General features: G+C 36.3%; 1 protein-coding gene across 2 annotated transcripts in view; it reads right to left on the reverse strand.

Annotated features, from left to right (window-relative positions):
• The window catches only part of SAMHD1 (SAM and HD domain containing deoxynucleoside triphosphate triphosphohydrolase 1), a 45,766-nt gene extending 29,961 nt beyond the window's left edge, over positions 1-15,805 (reverse strand). Inside the window, exons 1-3 of one of the 2 annotated variants that reach the window (XM_039864257.1) lie at positions 15,460-15,804; positions 11,878-11,944; positions 8,024-8,096 (exon numbers count right to left, since the gene is read on the reverse strand). In XM_039864257.1, the coding sequence (XP_039720191.1) occupies positions 8,024-8,096; positions 11,878-11,944; positions 15,460-15,676 (357 nt within the window). In that variant the 5' untranslated portion in view covers positions 15,677-15,804. Of the gene's footprint in view, positions 1-8,023; positions 8,097-11,877; positions 11,945-15,459 lie in introns of both variants that reach the window. The other variant, XM_039864258.1, reaches the window with a different exon arrangement.
• Between the last annotated feature and the right edge of the window lie 885 nt (positions 15,806-16,690).

Here is a 16,690-nt window from a genome sequence, read left to right on the forward strand (position 1 = left end):
GAGGGAAGGAGAAAGAAAGAAACCCTCCTACCATAGACAAAAATCATAGGCAAGAAGGTAAAAGTCTACAGTAGTTAACATCACTCAGAAATGCTTACTTAGTAAAGGTAAATTTCACAATTATTCATTACTCTAAGCTCATTAAATATAGGCAAAGATTTAATGCACCTCTGTTTCTTTAAATATACTTCTTAACTGTCCATAACTGCATTTTTAAAGAGAAAGCTACAGAATAAAAAAGAGGCCTGATAAATAATCTAATCCATGATTTTCAAACTGCTTCAAACTGAAGTTCCTTGTCTGTCTTGTTTATTGCCATATTCTCAAAACCTATCACACAGCATAGTTTGTATCTTCTATTTCTTTTAATAGGGTCTTATAGTTTTCATCATATAGTCCTTCACATGTTTCGTTAGATTTATTCCTAGGTATCTTTTTCTTTTGTTGCAATTGTAAAAGGAATTATTTTTTCCATTTCTTTTTCTAACACTTCATTATTAGAGTATAGGAACGCTATGGATTTTTTAACATTGATTTTGTATCCAGAAACTTTACTGTATTTGCTTATTGTTTCCAGTAGTATTCTTGTGGCGTCTTTAGGGTTTTCTATACAGAGAATCATGTCATCCACAAATAGTGACAGTTTGACTTCTTCATTTCCTTTTCGGATGCCTTTTATATCTTTCTTTTGCCTGAGAGCACTCACTAGGACCTCCAATGTTATACTGAATAACAGTGGCGATAGTGGACAGCCTTGTATTGTTCCTGATTTTGGCTGAAAGGTTTTTAGTTTTTCACCATTAAGTCTAATGTTGGCTGAGGGTTTGTTGTATATGGCCTTTATTATGTTAAGGTACTTTCCTTCTATACCAATTTTGTTAAGTGTTTTGATCATAAATGGATGCTGTATCTTGTCAAAAGATTTTCCTGCATCTATTGATATGATCATATGATTACTTTTAAATGTTTATTTGCTGTATCACATTAATTGATTTGCATATGTTGAAACATCCCTGTGCCCCTGGGATGAAGCCCACTTGATCGTGGTGTATAATCTTTTTTAATATGTTGCTATATTTGGTTTGCTAGTATCTTATTTAAGATTTTTGCATCTGTATTCATGAGAGATATTGGTCTGTAGTGTTCTTTTTTGGTGTTGGGTATCAGGATAATATTGGCCTCATAAAATGAGTTGGGAAGTATTGCTTCCTCTTCGATTTTTTGGAAGAGTTTGAGGAGAATAGGCACTAAATCTACTTTGAATGTTTAGTAGAATTCACTGGTGAAGCCATTTGGTCCTGGACTTTTACTTTATGATAGGTTTTTGATGATTGTTTCAATTTCCATACTGCTGATCGGTCTATTTAGATTTTCCAGTTCTTCTTGATACAGTCTAGGAAAGTTATACCTTTCTAAGTACTGGTCCATTTCTTCTAGGTTATTAAATTTGGTGTTATATACATTTTCATAGTATTCTTGTATGATTCTTTGTATTTTTGCAGTGTCTGTCATAATTTCCCCTCTTTCATCCCTGATTTTGTTTATTTGTGTCCTTTCTCTCTTTTCTTTAGTGAGTCTAGCCAGGGGTTTGTCGATTTTATTAACCTTCTCAAAAAATCAGCTCTTTGTTGCATTTTTTTTGTTTGTTTTCAATTTCATTTAATTCTGCTCTAATTTTGATTATTTCTTTCCTTCTGCTGACTTTAGGCTTCATTTGTTCTTCATTTTCTAGTTTTTAAAGATGAAGTATTAGGTTGTTTATTTGGGCTCGTTTTTGTTTTTTGAGATAAGCCTAAAATGATATGAACTTTCCTCTTATTACCACTTTTGCCGTGTCCCAAAAGTTTTGATATGTTGTACTATCATTATCATTTGTTTCTATGTATCTCTTGATCTCTCTTTTTATTTATTCTCTGACACAGTCATTCTTCAGTAGAATGTTGTTTAATCTCCATGTATTTGTGGTTCTTCTCACTTTCTTTTTGCAGTTGATCTCCAGCTTCAAGCATTATCATCAGAGAATATGGCTGGTATGATTTCAACCCTCTTATATTTGTTGAGGCTATCTCTGTGTCCCAGTGTGTGGTCAATCCTTGAGAATGTTCCATGTGCACTAAAGAAGAATGTATAAGCAGCTGTTTTGGGATGAAAGGCTCTGTAAATGTCAATTATGTTCAGCTGGGCTAACGTGTCCTTTAAGGATGTTATTTCCTTATTGATTTTCTGTTTGGATTATCTGTGCATATCTGACAGTGGGGTATTTAGATCCCCTACTATGGTAGTGTTTTGGTCTGTTTCTCCCTTTAGTTCTGTTAGTAATTGCTTTATATATTTTTGGGCTCCCTGATTGGGAGCATAGATATTAATAAGTGTTATGTCTTCTTGGTGCATGATTCCCTTTATCATTATGAAGTGTCCCTCAGTATCTTTCTTTACATTTTTTATTTGGAAGTCTATTTCATCCGATATTAGTACCACTACTTCCGTTTTTCTCTGAATGCCATTTGCTTGAAATATCACTTTCCACCCTTTCACTTTGAGTCTATATTTGTCTTTGGGACTGAAATGTGTCTCCTGGAGGCAGCATATGGTTAGTTTTTGTTTTTTGATCCATTCTGCAACTCGGTGCCATTTTATTGGTGAGTTCGGTCCGTTTACATTTAGGATGATTATTGAAATATGAGGTTTTCTTACAGCCATTTTATTTTTTGCTTTCTGGTAGCTTGGTGTTTCCATTGCTTCCTTGTCCTTGTGTGTCTGATTTTTTGGGGGGGCAGGGGTTTCCCTCTAATCCTTCTTGTTTTATGTTATATATTCAGTTCTGAATCTTTGGTGTGTGGTGACCATTAAGAATATGTAGAGGATAGTTATATATATAATAGTTCATTTTCTTCTGCATGTGCCTTATGTCCATTCCCCTTTGCAAATCTGGATCTTTGAATCCTCCCCTTTTCAGTCATTGTTATCTCAATTTGTCCCTATGTATGCTGAACGTTCATTACTATAGCGATTGCTATAGCAATTCTCTTCTTACTGTTTAAGCTTATAATTCCCTGTTTTTAGTAAGGGTTGCACTCCTCTGCTTCTATCTGCCTGCTAGTCACCTTACTCCTAGTTATGGTTTGTTTGGCTTTTTTTTGTCATTTTGTTTTAGGTGAGCTGACCCCTTTCAGTATTTTCAGTAATGGAGGCCTCGTAGTGGAGAATTCCCTCAATTTTTATATGTCGGGAAAGGTCTTTATTTCTCCTTCATATCTAAAGGAGAGCTTTGCTGGATACACTATTCTTGGCTGGTAGTTGCTTTCATTTAATAGTTTGAATATTTGATTCCACTCCTTTCTGGCTTGTGAGATTTGCGCTGAGAAGTCCAACGATAATCTAATGGGTTTTCCTTTACAGGCTACCATCTTCTTTTCCCTGGCTGCTCTGAGAATTGTTTTTGTCATTGATTTTTGATAATTTTAATACAATGAGCCTTGGAAAAGAACTTTTTGAGTTGAGATAATTGGGTATTCTGTTGACTTCTTGAATTCTGAGCTCCAGTTCATTCCTTAGATTTGGGAAATTCTTGTCTGAAAATGCTTTCTAATCTTTGCTCCTTTTCCTCCCCGTCATGAATGCCCATTATTCTTACTATTCTTATATTTCCTCTCCTGATGGTATCAGCTAGTTCTTGTTTTTCTCTCTCTCTTTCATTATTTTTCCTTCTTCGGTTTATCTCTTCTTCCTTCTGATGTATTTCTAGATTTCTGTCTTTGATATCACTGATCCTGTCTTCCATTTGGTTGACTCTATTTTCTGAGCTTGCTATTTCATTTTTCATCTCTTTCAGTGTGTTCTTCATCTCCTGAGGCCCCATTTGGTTCTTTTTGAGGGTTTCAATCTCCTTGCTAAAGAACTCATTCTGTTCATCTAGTTTTTTTTTCAATTCCTGAAAATTTTGATATGAATTGTTTTATATCTCATTGAATCTTTTCAGAAGTACCATCCTGAATTCTCTGTCATTTAAGTCGCATATTTCTATGTGTTCAAGCTTATTTTCTGGAGATTTTTCTCTTTCTTTCTGAGATGCCTTGTCACCTTGGTTGTTCTTGGTGTTTAATAGACTATTTCTCCACCTGGACATTAATGGAAGTGTATTCTGCTTTTTTTCCAGAAAGAAGATTTATTATATAAAGGTCTATCGTTTTAGCCTGTTACAAAGGCGTTTTTATTTTGGTTTCCAGTAGGTGGTATCTAAGCCTCTGCTTTATATAAAGTCTTAATAATGCCATTTCCCCCCCTTATATATAGATGCTTAATCACGCTCGCTACCCTCAGTCTCAGTCCCTGTCAGTGTTAGCAACAGTTTCGGTAGTGTTTGCTCAGATTCCCCTGGGGCTCTGAGGTGTTTGGTCTTGGAGGATATAGGGGGAGGGGCTTTTGGGTTGGGAAATGGGTGCTGTGGCTCAGCCTTGCATTTTGCAATCACAACTGGTAATAATCAACTGTTGTTTCTCTGCTGTCCCCGTTTCTCTGCTGTCCCCACTTCTCTGCTTTCTGCCCTGATCCCTGGGCACTGCCACTGGCCTCGTGGAGCTCACAGCTCTCCCAGGCAGGGTTGTTCATGGAACTCAAAGCATCTTCTTCCCTCCCCCTTCTCCTGCAGGGAGCTCCAGCTGCAAGAGGCAGCTTCTTTGTTTCTCCCAGTGTACCACTGGACTCCCAGGGTTCTGACCTATGGTAAATCTTATGCAGATTGCACACTCAGACATGCTGGTGTGCAGTTTGGGTATTTTTTGTTGAGTTTTAGATGTTCAGCTTGTCGTTGTATTAAGGGGAGAGATCTGGGGATGCCTCTCACTCTGCCATGTTTCTTTTGTGGGGTTTTAAAACATTTATTTCACCCTAAGTTTGCTAAAACAATAAACTTAAGAAACTTTATGAAAAAATAAGAACTTAAAATTATTTTTTAACATAAAATCATAATATACGTACATTCCTTTCATGTCAAAATGCATCATGGACACTCATGTTTTTACAAATCTTAAAATTATCAGTTTAATGGCTCCATTTCGTTGATGAACCAATATTTTAAAACCATTCCCCTAATGTTTAGGCAATGAGTTGCTGGACATTCTAGTTACATTATTTCATATTCCCTTCCCAGCTCTTAATATGTGTATGTGATATTAAAGTTTTGACCATTGTTTGCAATCTGTTATTTTTGTTCTCCGGGCATTATTTAATATAAACTGCTCCTTTATTTAGTCACATGGTCCACTTCTCACTTTTAAGGGCTATATGATATTCTATATGTTACTAGTTAAGCAAGATGAAACAATCATATTGTCTATTAAGTGTCTTCTGTATATGACAAGCACTGGAGGTAAGAGATGAGCAAGGCATCATTCCTGCCCTCCTGGAAAGATAATAGAATCTATATCCAGAGTAGTAGGAAAAGAGAATGGGGAAAAAGAAAAAGGAGTGGTCAGTTCTACCCAGAAGAAAGGAAAGAGGAGGCCATCGGAAAAAGATTCAGAGGTGGTAATTCTATAATTTAACACATATTAAGTAAGAGAAAGTATATAAAGTAGGCATTTTACTCTCTTGAGACTCATTAATACATTTGAAAAAGTAATGCCTGTTATGTCAAACACTGTATTTCCTCTTCATCATTATACAGTTCTTGGACTCGAAGGCCAATTGAACTAAATTTGGTGTGAAGAAAACTGAGGCAAGAAAAAAGGCTATAACCTTGGGTTAGGCAATGGTTTCTGAAACATGAAGAAAAAGAAAAAATAGATAAACTGAACTACATCAAAATTAGAAACTTTTGCAAAGATCGCCACCAAGAAACTAAAAAAGACAATCCAGAGAATGGAAGAAGATATCTGCATATCATATATCTGATAAGGGTCCGTATCCAGAATATATAAAGAACTCTTACAATTTAAATTAGATTGTAGTGATGACTGAACATCACTGAACAACCTTGTGAATTTTCTAAAAACATTGACTTGTATACTTTAAATTAATAAATTGTAAAGTATGTGAATTATATATCACTAACTTTGTGTTTTGTTTTGTTTTTAAGAATAAAATGTGGATACCAAATTAGGGCAGGAATCAATTCTTTGTTCAACTGCACTGGTAATAAAGCTAAGATCATATAAGATCTCAATTTCAGAGGGAGGGAGCAATTAGGGGGATCGTTTTATGAACTATACAGATGTCTAACCAATGTATTGTATACTTGAAACTAATCAAAATAAATTAATTAAAACATATAGATCAATTTTATTACTATATAATGACTCACTGACACAAGTACCTGGCTTTAAAATTTAAAATTTTCAATTACGGTGACTTGTCATTTATAAATGAGGTTAAGCAATTTTCTGTTTTTGATGATCAATAGTAAAAAAAGGAATAAAAATGGGCAAATGAAACCACTAACAGCCTTGAATATTACTTTGAAAATATTTGTGTTGCGAACTGTACCTGTGAAACTGTGATTTCAGAGATCATCTGAGATACTCTCACCTAACGAAGAAAACTCATCCTTATCTATGCCCGACCTGAAGAGAATACCCTATGCTGTTGCTACTGAGGAAGGACAAAAGAGAAGACAGGACAGCAACTTTCTTCCAACTGTAAGACAAAATATGTAGATATCATCTTTGATAGGTGATCATTCTATTTCCTTTTCATGGAAAAGAATAAAGTATTTCAATATTAGAAAACTTTTTCAGAAAGAGCTAGGATTTGATTAGTCTTCGAATACATTATTTGCTGGAAGAACCATGACTTTATCTATAAAAATAAATTACTGTAGGACTGAACCAAACATATTAATGAAATATTTCCAAACATCATTTTCAATGGAAATTAAGCAGGCTAACTTGAAACAGCGAAGTTGAAATATGTATTCTCATGGTTCTGAAATAACTCAAGTGTTGTACATTAAATACATAAAACACCTCTGATGAAAAATGCAAATGATGATTATGCATTGTGATGATTGTGTAAAAGGGGAATGAGATACCCTATACCTTCTTCCAGGTTTGAAACTTAGTATTCTTAACTTAAAGATGTCAAAGGGTAAACAATAAGGTACACTTCCTGTCACCAACCAATCAAAAAACATTTCTTTAGTTATGGTATTAGAAGCATCCTAAAGAGCTTCTGAAAAATGCACATTCCTGAGTCTCAACTCCAAATTCCCAGAAACAGAATTTCTGAGATGGGGACTGAGCTTGTTAAAATGATTCTTGGGACACTGAGTCTGAAAAACGGGGCTTCTGATGTCTGCAAAGGATTGAGGGATGAGAAGTAAACAATTATTGATATATTAAACTTTAAGAGTATAGCCACACTTTAAACTAACATTTAACCAAAAGGTTTATCAAAACTGAAAGGAAAATTTAGTACAACTTTAAAAGTTATTCTATGACTGAAGGTGGTAACTAAGGCTATTTGTATTGATACAGATGATTCTCAAAAATATAACGTTAAATGAAAGTTTAGAAGGTAACTTACTGTGAAATATGACTTACATAAAGTTTTAAAAACATGTAAAACAATATCATACATAGTTTATGGCTATACACAAATATGTAGTGATAGCACAAAACATTCATGAAAATTATTAAACACCAAATTCAGGATGACAATTACTTTTGAGTTAGAAAGGATGGAAATAGAATCAAGGAGGGGTACAAAGGAGGTCTTCCATTGTCTATAATATTTTGTTCTATAAACAATAGATCTGAAGCGAAGTAGGCAAAATGTTAAGATTTGACAAGCTGGGTAGTATAGTCTGTTTATGCTTTCCTGTATGCTTGAAATATTTCAGTTTTTCTTTGATTTAAATATTCTGTGCTTATTTTAGGAAATACAGAAAATTTATAAAAATCAAAATCCATTATTCACAATCCTATTACTGAGATTTCCTTCCATTCTTTTTTAAAATAATTCTAGATAATTGAGTTACATCACTTTATATTCAAAAAACATGACAATAAACTTAGATTCCTCTTACCTTCCTTTTATCAACATAAGTTTGACTCAGTTGTTTGATGGAACTGAGCAACTTCTTTCTCTCCGACGAGGAACTAAAATTATGACAAGATAAGCAAATCTATCATTATTTGCTTAATAATAATTGCTAGAGTATATAATAGTATATATTCAACTTTAGATTATCTACATTAATAGAAAGAGAAGTCAAATTAAAAGGAACGGTTAATAATTCAAATTTATTCCTCCTAGAAACTCTCCTTCCTTTGTTTCTCAGACATGAAATTCTCCCTCTAGGCTTCTGCCCTTGATCCTCTTCTCTCTTGGTAAATTCATATTTCAACATCTTCTACCAATCTACTGAATGCTCACTTTATACTTCAGACTTATTTTAACCTAATTGAAGTAAATATATACCCTCATAATCCTGGATTTGCATGGCTCGTATAAGTGAAAACTCAAGACAGCACTCTGCATAGTGATAATAAAAAAAGACTTTTGAATCAGACAGAACTGGCTCGCATCTGCACATGGAATCTGCAAGTGACCTTGGAAAAGTCACTTAACCTTGTCTGGTACATTGATGTTCTCATCTGTAGCTTAGGGATGACACCATCCACCTTACAGGGCTGGAGAGGAATTAAACAGTGTGCACCGTGCTGGGGTTACAACACTCAGTTCCTGTGCTCAAGAACTATAGGATAATTTTAACTATGATTACAGGTGCTATGGAAATTATTCCTGATTATAAATTCAATATTTATTCCATCAGCAGTGTTTTAACTATAAGAATCTAGGAGTTTCAAAGTTATCTAAATTGGCCAAAGATGTTATATACAGGAACATTATATCTGGTTAACAAAATGAGCCTTTGTCATATCAAAACAACTTTTGGAGAGAAATAATTATTTACTGCAATTAAGATATAGTCAAATCAAATGCAAATGTCTAGGATACAATAAAAGCCTTGGAAATGCAGGACAATATGAGACCCTTTGGCAGGGGTGTTTTTTGGTCACACGATCAGTCCATAAATGGACATTAGTGGTTATAATGGTGATCTGCAAAGGTCCAAGTTTGACTTATGAGCACAAGACATGACTCATGAATGAATCAACTATATATGAAAGTTTTACCTTTATTTATACCTATCTTCCTTTGTTAGCAATCTCTCATAATGCTCCAATTTTGAGAAGAAATCTAATAGGAATTAAACAGTTCAAAATCCTGTAATTCATTATCCTGCTTTATTTACACTTACTAATTGGTCCAGTCACGTTAACCCAGCTGAACGTCAACAGAAGCAGCAGTCAAGGGGTTCACCTTTACTGATTTATTAGGTAATTAGGTTGAAAAAATAAATCTGTTGCTAAAAGTCTTAGATAGACTTGGAGTCAGAAGTATTACAATTGGCTTCTATGTTGTACCCTGAGGCCCATGGTACAAAATCAAAATCTAAGAATGGTTTTCTTGGGATGTATAGAAGCATTATTACAGCTGATAAATCACTAAAGCAGCACATCTTGTGTTTTACTGTTCCCCTATCCTCCTCATCAGTTTCATATAACAAACACAGGGAAAGGCCGGGCTTTGAGGACTTATAAATGAGCTATAACTGACTCAGATTAAGTACAGTTGCTCAGTCAAGCATAACCAGGAGTCACAGCATAAAATACCAAACCTAAACCCAACTTCACTGCCTAGTATTTTCCTGAGCTGATACTCAGTATTCATCAATTAGTTAAAAGCCCCAAAGAAACTATTCATAAAGAAATCACTGATTAAAGTATATAAAAATAGCCACCTGAAACCTAGAGGGTTTTTTTTTTGTTTTAGCAAAGGCTATAGCAAAATAAATACTTTAAAAATCTGTAGTAGTCATGGGCCAGGACAGTTAGACTAAATAAGATTTAATTTCTGTATTTCATCATTTCCGCAATTTAATGATTCTTACACTTATTTTGTACATTTAAAGTGACAGTTGCCTATTTCCTAGAAAAATCTTTTAAATTAATAGTTGATTATAAAATTGAGGAAATACAAGTACTTGTCTAAACTGGAGTCCCTCTAGAAAGCAGGGTCTAGGACATGAGCTTGCATACAGTTAATTTATTATAGGATGTGAATCCTGGGAATCAGAGTAGGGTACTAGGAAAGGTGAAACAGGAAATGAGGGGGAAAAAGTACAAAGGTACATTAGTAAGCTGGCTGCACTGGTACCACTGTGAACAACTTCAGCTGATCCCACTGGGATCTTCAAAGGAAGCTCTGTCCAGTAGAACATTGTCATGACAGAAATGTTTTATATCTGCCCTGCCCAACAGGGGAGCCGCTAGCTGTAAGTGTCTATTGAGCACTTGAAATATGGCTAACGTAACTGAGGAATTTACATTTTAATTTAATTTAATTATTTAAATTTAAACATGCAGGTAGTAGTTGCTATATAGGAAAACACAGCTCTGAGGAGCCCTATAGAATGCATCTTAGTTATAAGGCGGGCTGTGGTATATAGTATTCCTTTTGGAATTTTATTCATTTTGTTCACTCATGTGTCCCAAGTTCTTGGAAGAATGCCTAACACATATGAGCCCTCCATAAATATTTGTTTAGTAAATTAATAATATCTGGGACAACAAAGTATATAGTTCCCTTAAAAAAAAAAAAGACTCTATTAGAACAAATTCCACTCGATTAAAATAGTAAGCAACTATTAACATTAAAAAATCAGATTGTAAGGGGGACTCTGAGGGGATATAGGAGGCTGAAATGTGATTATGAAAGAAGCAAGATGAGGTCCACCAAGATTCTGATCCAAAGGACATTTATTAAAAGTCAGTCAGAGGTGATCTTTTTTCACAATCTACTTTCTTTATTTTTCTTTTTCTTTATTTTTATAAATGCCTACAGCATTTGGTATTCCTAGGTGGTTTCCCATCCAAGAGCTAACTAGGCCCGACCCTGCTTAGCTTCCAAGATCGGGCATATTCAGGGTAGCATGGCTGTAGACACAATTTACTTTCATTATCAATTATTAAGCAACAGTACATGAAGTAATTCAGTATAATCTTTTGTTTTGATTCTTTGGTTACAGTTACCACAAAAACACTTAGCTAAGTGGACTTCCAGAAGAAAAGACTGTATTTCACCACTGTTGCCAATTCTCTAAAAGAAATAGTCTCCAATTTAAGGAATAAATACTGCATCCTTAACTAAGATCTTTAAAGTAAACCCACACTAATCTAGACCCTAGAACCTCCAGCCATACTTAAGAATCTCTACCTATATAATTTATTAAGGGCTTATCATGTGCTAATCATTTGACATACATTATTATCCATTTCATAGGTATTGAAACTGAAGGGTAAATACCTTGTCCCAAATCATATAACTAAAAAGTACCAAGCTACTTTGGAGAGTGTCTTTAAATTAAACAGTGGGAATACATTCCCATCTTAAGATAGCTTGAAGAAGACCTAGAAATAGGTTCGATATAAGTTCAATGATTTTTTTTGCCAACATTTTTTTCCCTATCAGTTCTTACATATTTTCTGGTATGTATAATTCAATTAGTCTAAACTTGAGAGTAAAAAGTTGGTCACTACCAACTTCATGAAAGCTTGTGAGCAGAATTTGAAAAAATAGGAATCATTTAAAAACAAAAATCCCCAAGTAGGATCACTCAAAGTTGTTTACAGAAATATTCAACATAGGGTCTACATGGCAAAAACAACTGTTAACCAGCAGGCAGTGGGTTGTTTTAAAACACTTCTTAGATTTAAAAGGAGGACAGTTAATATCAGCAATCTTGGGCTTTGCCTCTCAAAGATGAAAAAAGAAAAGTATGCTTGGATACAATGTGAATTTTATCATTCTTACCTTATACCAAGATTTTCAAGATGAGTCTCATTAAGAAAGGGCAGTAATGAACCTGTGATTTTCTCTTCTGTGGAAGAAAAGGGAAAAGAGATGAATGATTTCAGTATTTACAGCACATGCTTTCCAATTTCTTTCCATTTGAATCCATCAGAACTTGCTCAGATCAACATTTATTGAGTGCACCCATTAGAGGTAACAGACTATACCAAATACCACTTTACAGATTTGCCACTGGGAAGGTCTTAATTTTAATTAGCCAACTATACCAAGAGGCTTTTTTTGATAAATCAGGTGAAAAATTTTAATTATTTGAGTAAATTATTTGCAAGAAAGTCAAGCCGCAAAACCAGTGCTTCCTTCTGAAATAGGTAAGGTTTGGGGTGGGAGTAGGGAAAGTCTCTTGTTCCTAAATCAAGTCAAAACCACAGTCTGAATTGTGACTGGAGTGTTGATTTTATTGTAAAACCTCCAAGCAAAGCATATAATACTCAGTATTTTTGAAAGACGCATATGGTTTATTTTTCTTTCTCTGTTTATATAATTAATTCTAGTCCTTCTTGACTTCAGATTCCGGAATTCTGGATTATTTTCAGACAAACAAAAATCTTCTTTCTAAAGGTAATGAGAGACCTGAAGAGACAAAGAACAACCTGATGGTTGCCGAAGGGATAGAAAAGTAGGGGGGATGGGTGAAAAAAACTTAAAAAAAAAAAGTGCATTTTTCATGGTCACATAAAAAGAAAATAGGTAAAAAGAAAATAAGGAAGAAATTTCAAAAAAGAAAAAGTTTAAATGAAAATGGCACTTTTGTATTTTCCTAATCATAAAAAAATTATTCAATGTAAAAAATCCAAACAATATCAAAATATAAAGTACAAACTATCAAAACTTAAATTCCCCCAATAACCACTGTTAACATTTTAGGTATCATTCAAAACACTCATCTGTGCAATATGTAATTTTACACAAATGAAATTATGTTTATAATCTACTTTTTCTACCCAAAGATCTTTCTTGTCACTTACTAAATTATATCATTTTTAATGTTTGTCTTGTATTTATAATATAGATATGCCATATTTAATCTTTTTCTGAGCCTTATGCTCATCTCTAAAATGAGTAATACTGAACCTATGTCACAGTTGTTGTAAAGATTTTATAACATAAAAGATGTGAAATGCATAAAATAGTACTTCACACAAAGTAAACACTCAATAAATATTAGCTATCATTATTATTTACCATTACTACCAATTACTATTTAAATAACTTTTTTTTTTTCTATTTATAACCAATGGTTAAAAGTATAATCTTGAATATATTTCTTTGGACACCTACCTATAAAATTTTATCTGCAAATTTTTATAAGTGAAATTTCCTATAAGAGGTAATGCCAAACTGTCTATGGTTGAGCCAACTGACACTTCCATCAACTTTATTGGATTGCCCATTTCTCCTATTATCTTTAAATATTTTCCAATCTAAATTTAAAAATTGGTATTTTTTTAAACTACTGTTGAAATTGAATGTCTTTTTCTGTGTTTACTTGCTGGTTGTCAACTGTCCGTGTTTTGTTCATTTTTCTCCCGCCTTACCCCCCAAAGTGATTTTATAACTTTGGTTACGGGATCTAATGTTTTTTTGTTTTGTTTTGTTTCTTAAATGTTTTTTTTGTTCCCTTATGGCTGAGGGGAATCCAATGTTTTTTTGATGAGAACACTTGTTAAGGTACAGCTGGCATGAATTCTGGAATCTAAATACCTAATCTTAAAACCCAGCTCTGCTTGACCTCTGGAAAATTACTTACCATCTTTGGACTTCAAACATGTCACCTGTAAAAAAATACGGATTATAGTCTCTAAATTTCAGAGTTCCTGTGAGACTGTATTCCATGAGGAAAGAGACCCAGCATCTTGTGCTTAGCTTTGTCAAATAAAAACAAATCGGGGCTTAGATAGAGATTTTAATTAGAAAGAAAGACCCACTGCAATAGGGAGAGCATTCTGATCTCAGAAATTTACATGCGGATCAAAATCAAACAGAAAGGTGTTGCTTTTTGTATAGAGTAAAAGAGGAGCAAGCAGAAATAAGCAGGACCTTTGGAGAGGAAGCAACCCTAAACTGGGTCTGACAGGACAATGTTCCCAGGAAAAGTTGATCAAGGGACATATTTCACTTTTTTTAGTGTTTGCTCTGTCTTGGAGGCAAGCAAGAGTTCAGAGGCCTGTAGGAAAGAGAGAAGCTGACTAAAGTTTGGTCAAGACAAAGCAGACAGTAAGAAATGAGCAACTGGACACTTGGTCAGTTTTTACCAATAAAAAGCGCACAACGTTTTCTATTAGCAATAGACTGTAAGCTCGAAAACAAATCATTCTGAAGGCTGATGAAATAATCTACAGAACACCACTGAAACAGAGAGCCAAAAAAGCCAATCACATTTGGGAGACAGAAAATATAAAACTACTTCATCCCTACCTGTTGCTATTCAAAGAAAAATTCCATCCCACCAGTGGAGAGAAATAAAAGGTGGAAAGTGAAAAAGAGAAGTACAATTTCCACACCCATCATGTTATCTCTAAGTCTTGAACCACTAAAGTTTCTCCCACCCTAGTTCCCCATCCTAGGCAAAGAGGTCTCCACCCAACAATTGCAAAAGTTTAGAGAATATGCAAACCACACTACTTTCCTATTGGATACCACAGAGGATAAGTCATGATGAGCTAAACTTCATACGAGAAATTGACTGGATTTCATGTGAATAGAAACTTGAACTTGAGCCAGTAAAGTCTACTATAACTTGCACATCTCTCCTTTTGATGTTGCCAAGTTGTGGGTCGCTGAGAGTTCATAAGTCAGCTGAACAACCCCAGTGTCTAGATTTAGAAAGAGAAACAGCTTTTGAAGAAGTAAGCAAGATCATTACCAGGCTCTGCATGTACAGTCAACAAACATTTATTGAGCCCTAACTGGGATGCGATGGTAGGCAAAGCGGATTTAGACGTAAACCCAAACGGGTTCCTCCCCCTTCAGGAAATCCCCAAATTGTGTGTGTGTGTGTGGGGGGGGTTGTTAAGGGAAAAGAGTTGTGTGAAGGAAACAAATTTAAAAGCATCAAAACATATTCTAACGTGGCAAGTGTTCAGGGTGCTGAGGTAGCACAGAGAGGTGTCCCAGCCTGGTAAACCTTAATGACCAAGACCCTCCAACCAGAGTCCCAGGGAAACGTTCTTCTAACTTAAAAAAAAAAAAAAAAAAAAAAGGACCTGAATCTCACCTGTCCGGCCCTGTAGTGGCAAGTTCCTGAAGAAACCCACCAGATTTAGACTAACTGTCCTACCCAGGTTCACAATCCCCAAAGTCTGCTTTCTTCCTCAGGGTCCCCAATCCCAGACCCTCCATTTCTCCTTCCTCCATCTCAGGGTATCACTCCTGGGCGTCCCCCACCTGAGGTCCACCCCTTCTGGTGCCTCCCGCGTCAGGTCTCCCTTCTCCGCTTTGGGTCCTCTTTGAGGCCCCCGGCTCACTCGCGCTCTCTCAAGCCTGCTGTCCCCGCCTCCACCCCTAGCCCTCTACCCCGGATACCTCGGACGCGGTCCAGCACTCTGGGATCTTTGAAGTCACAGTAGATTAGGAAGCGGCACACCTGCTCCGGGTCCCAGATCTTGTGGTTACGGTGGAGCTTGGAGTCCGGGGACTCTGCGGCCGCAGCGGCAGCAGCAGCAGTGTTCGGCGGGGTACTTAGAAGGCTGGCATCGAGTCGGCACTTTTTGGGGGTCTGCTCGGAGTCGGAGCACTGCATGGCTAAAACCAGAGCTCTCCAGAGAACAGTCAAGAACAGCGGCGCACGGCTCTCACGCAGGCGCACTGACAGCCCGACTCTGGAGGCGAGTTAGCTGGCTCAGCGTTGCCAGCCTACTGGCCTCCGGCGCAGGCGCACTGACAGCTCAGACCTCAGGGCCAGACAGCCCAGCCACTTCAGCCAGCTGGTTCTCTGCGCAGGCGCAATGATAGTCCAATGGTTCCCCCACCCCGCTCCTACCCCCACTCCCCTTCTGGCGTTTATGAGAAACTGAACTGAGAGAAACAGAACTAAGGGTGGTGCTAATAAGGGCAGGGGCGTGGAAGTCTGGCCACCATCGGAGCACGGGCTCGTATAGTGAATTGAGGGTATCTATCTCCGAATGAGTACCCCTGGCTTACTTATGTTTCAGGTGCCCCAAACTTAAAAGAAACCCTAAAAGGTTATCAGGCTGCCAACATCTTCCCAATGAAGAGAGAAATGGGCAAGAAGCTGAACTAGAAGACCCTGGAATGACTCCAGATCTGATCGAGAAGGTGTCTTTTTGCATTTCAGAAGTTCTCCAGTATTGCTGGACAGTGAGAGGGTCCTGGGGATGCCTGTCCATGAACTCTTAGCCTCTCTTCAGGTTTTCATATAGGAACTGACTTCAGACTTCTCTCCAAAAGAATCCTCAACCCCTCTCTCCATCCCAACCCCCTGCCCAGATGAAAACAAGTGACCGATCTGATTATTTAGAATTTATCTTCAAAGACTTTTACTACCTGGTGGTAACAGTCTGAAAGTGGCAGGCATCTCCCTCTCATTTCAGCCACTCTGGAGCAGCATCCAAACTTCCCTATAACTCCTGGTCCATGTGGGTAACTGGTAAAAGGACTACTACTATCACTTCTAAAGCCAATATACCTTCCTATTAACCCAGCCATAGACCCACATAGGGGATAAAGGATGAATGAGGCAGGTAAGCATCAAGCCATATGAACTAGCAGGTTAGTAGTGAGCAAAATATTCTTA

The sequence above is a fragment of the Pteropus medius genome, unplaced genomic scaffold, assembly GCF_902729225.1.
Source record: "Pteropus medius unplaced genomic scaffold, Ma_sr-lr_union100, whole genome shotgun sequence".
NCBI classification, from domain to species: Eukaryota; Metazoa; Chordata; class Mammalia; order Chiroptera; family Pteropodidae; genus Pteropus; species Pteropus medius.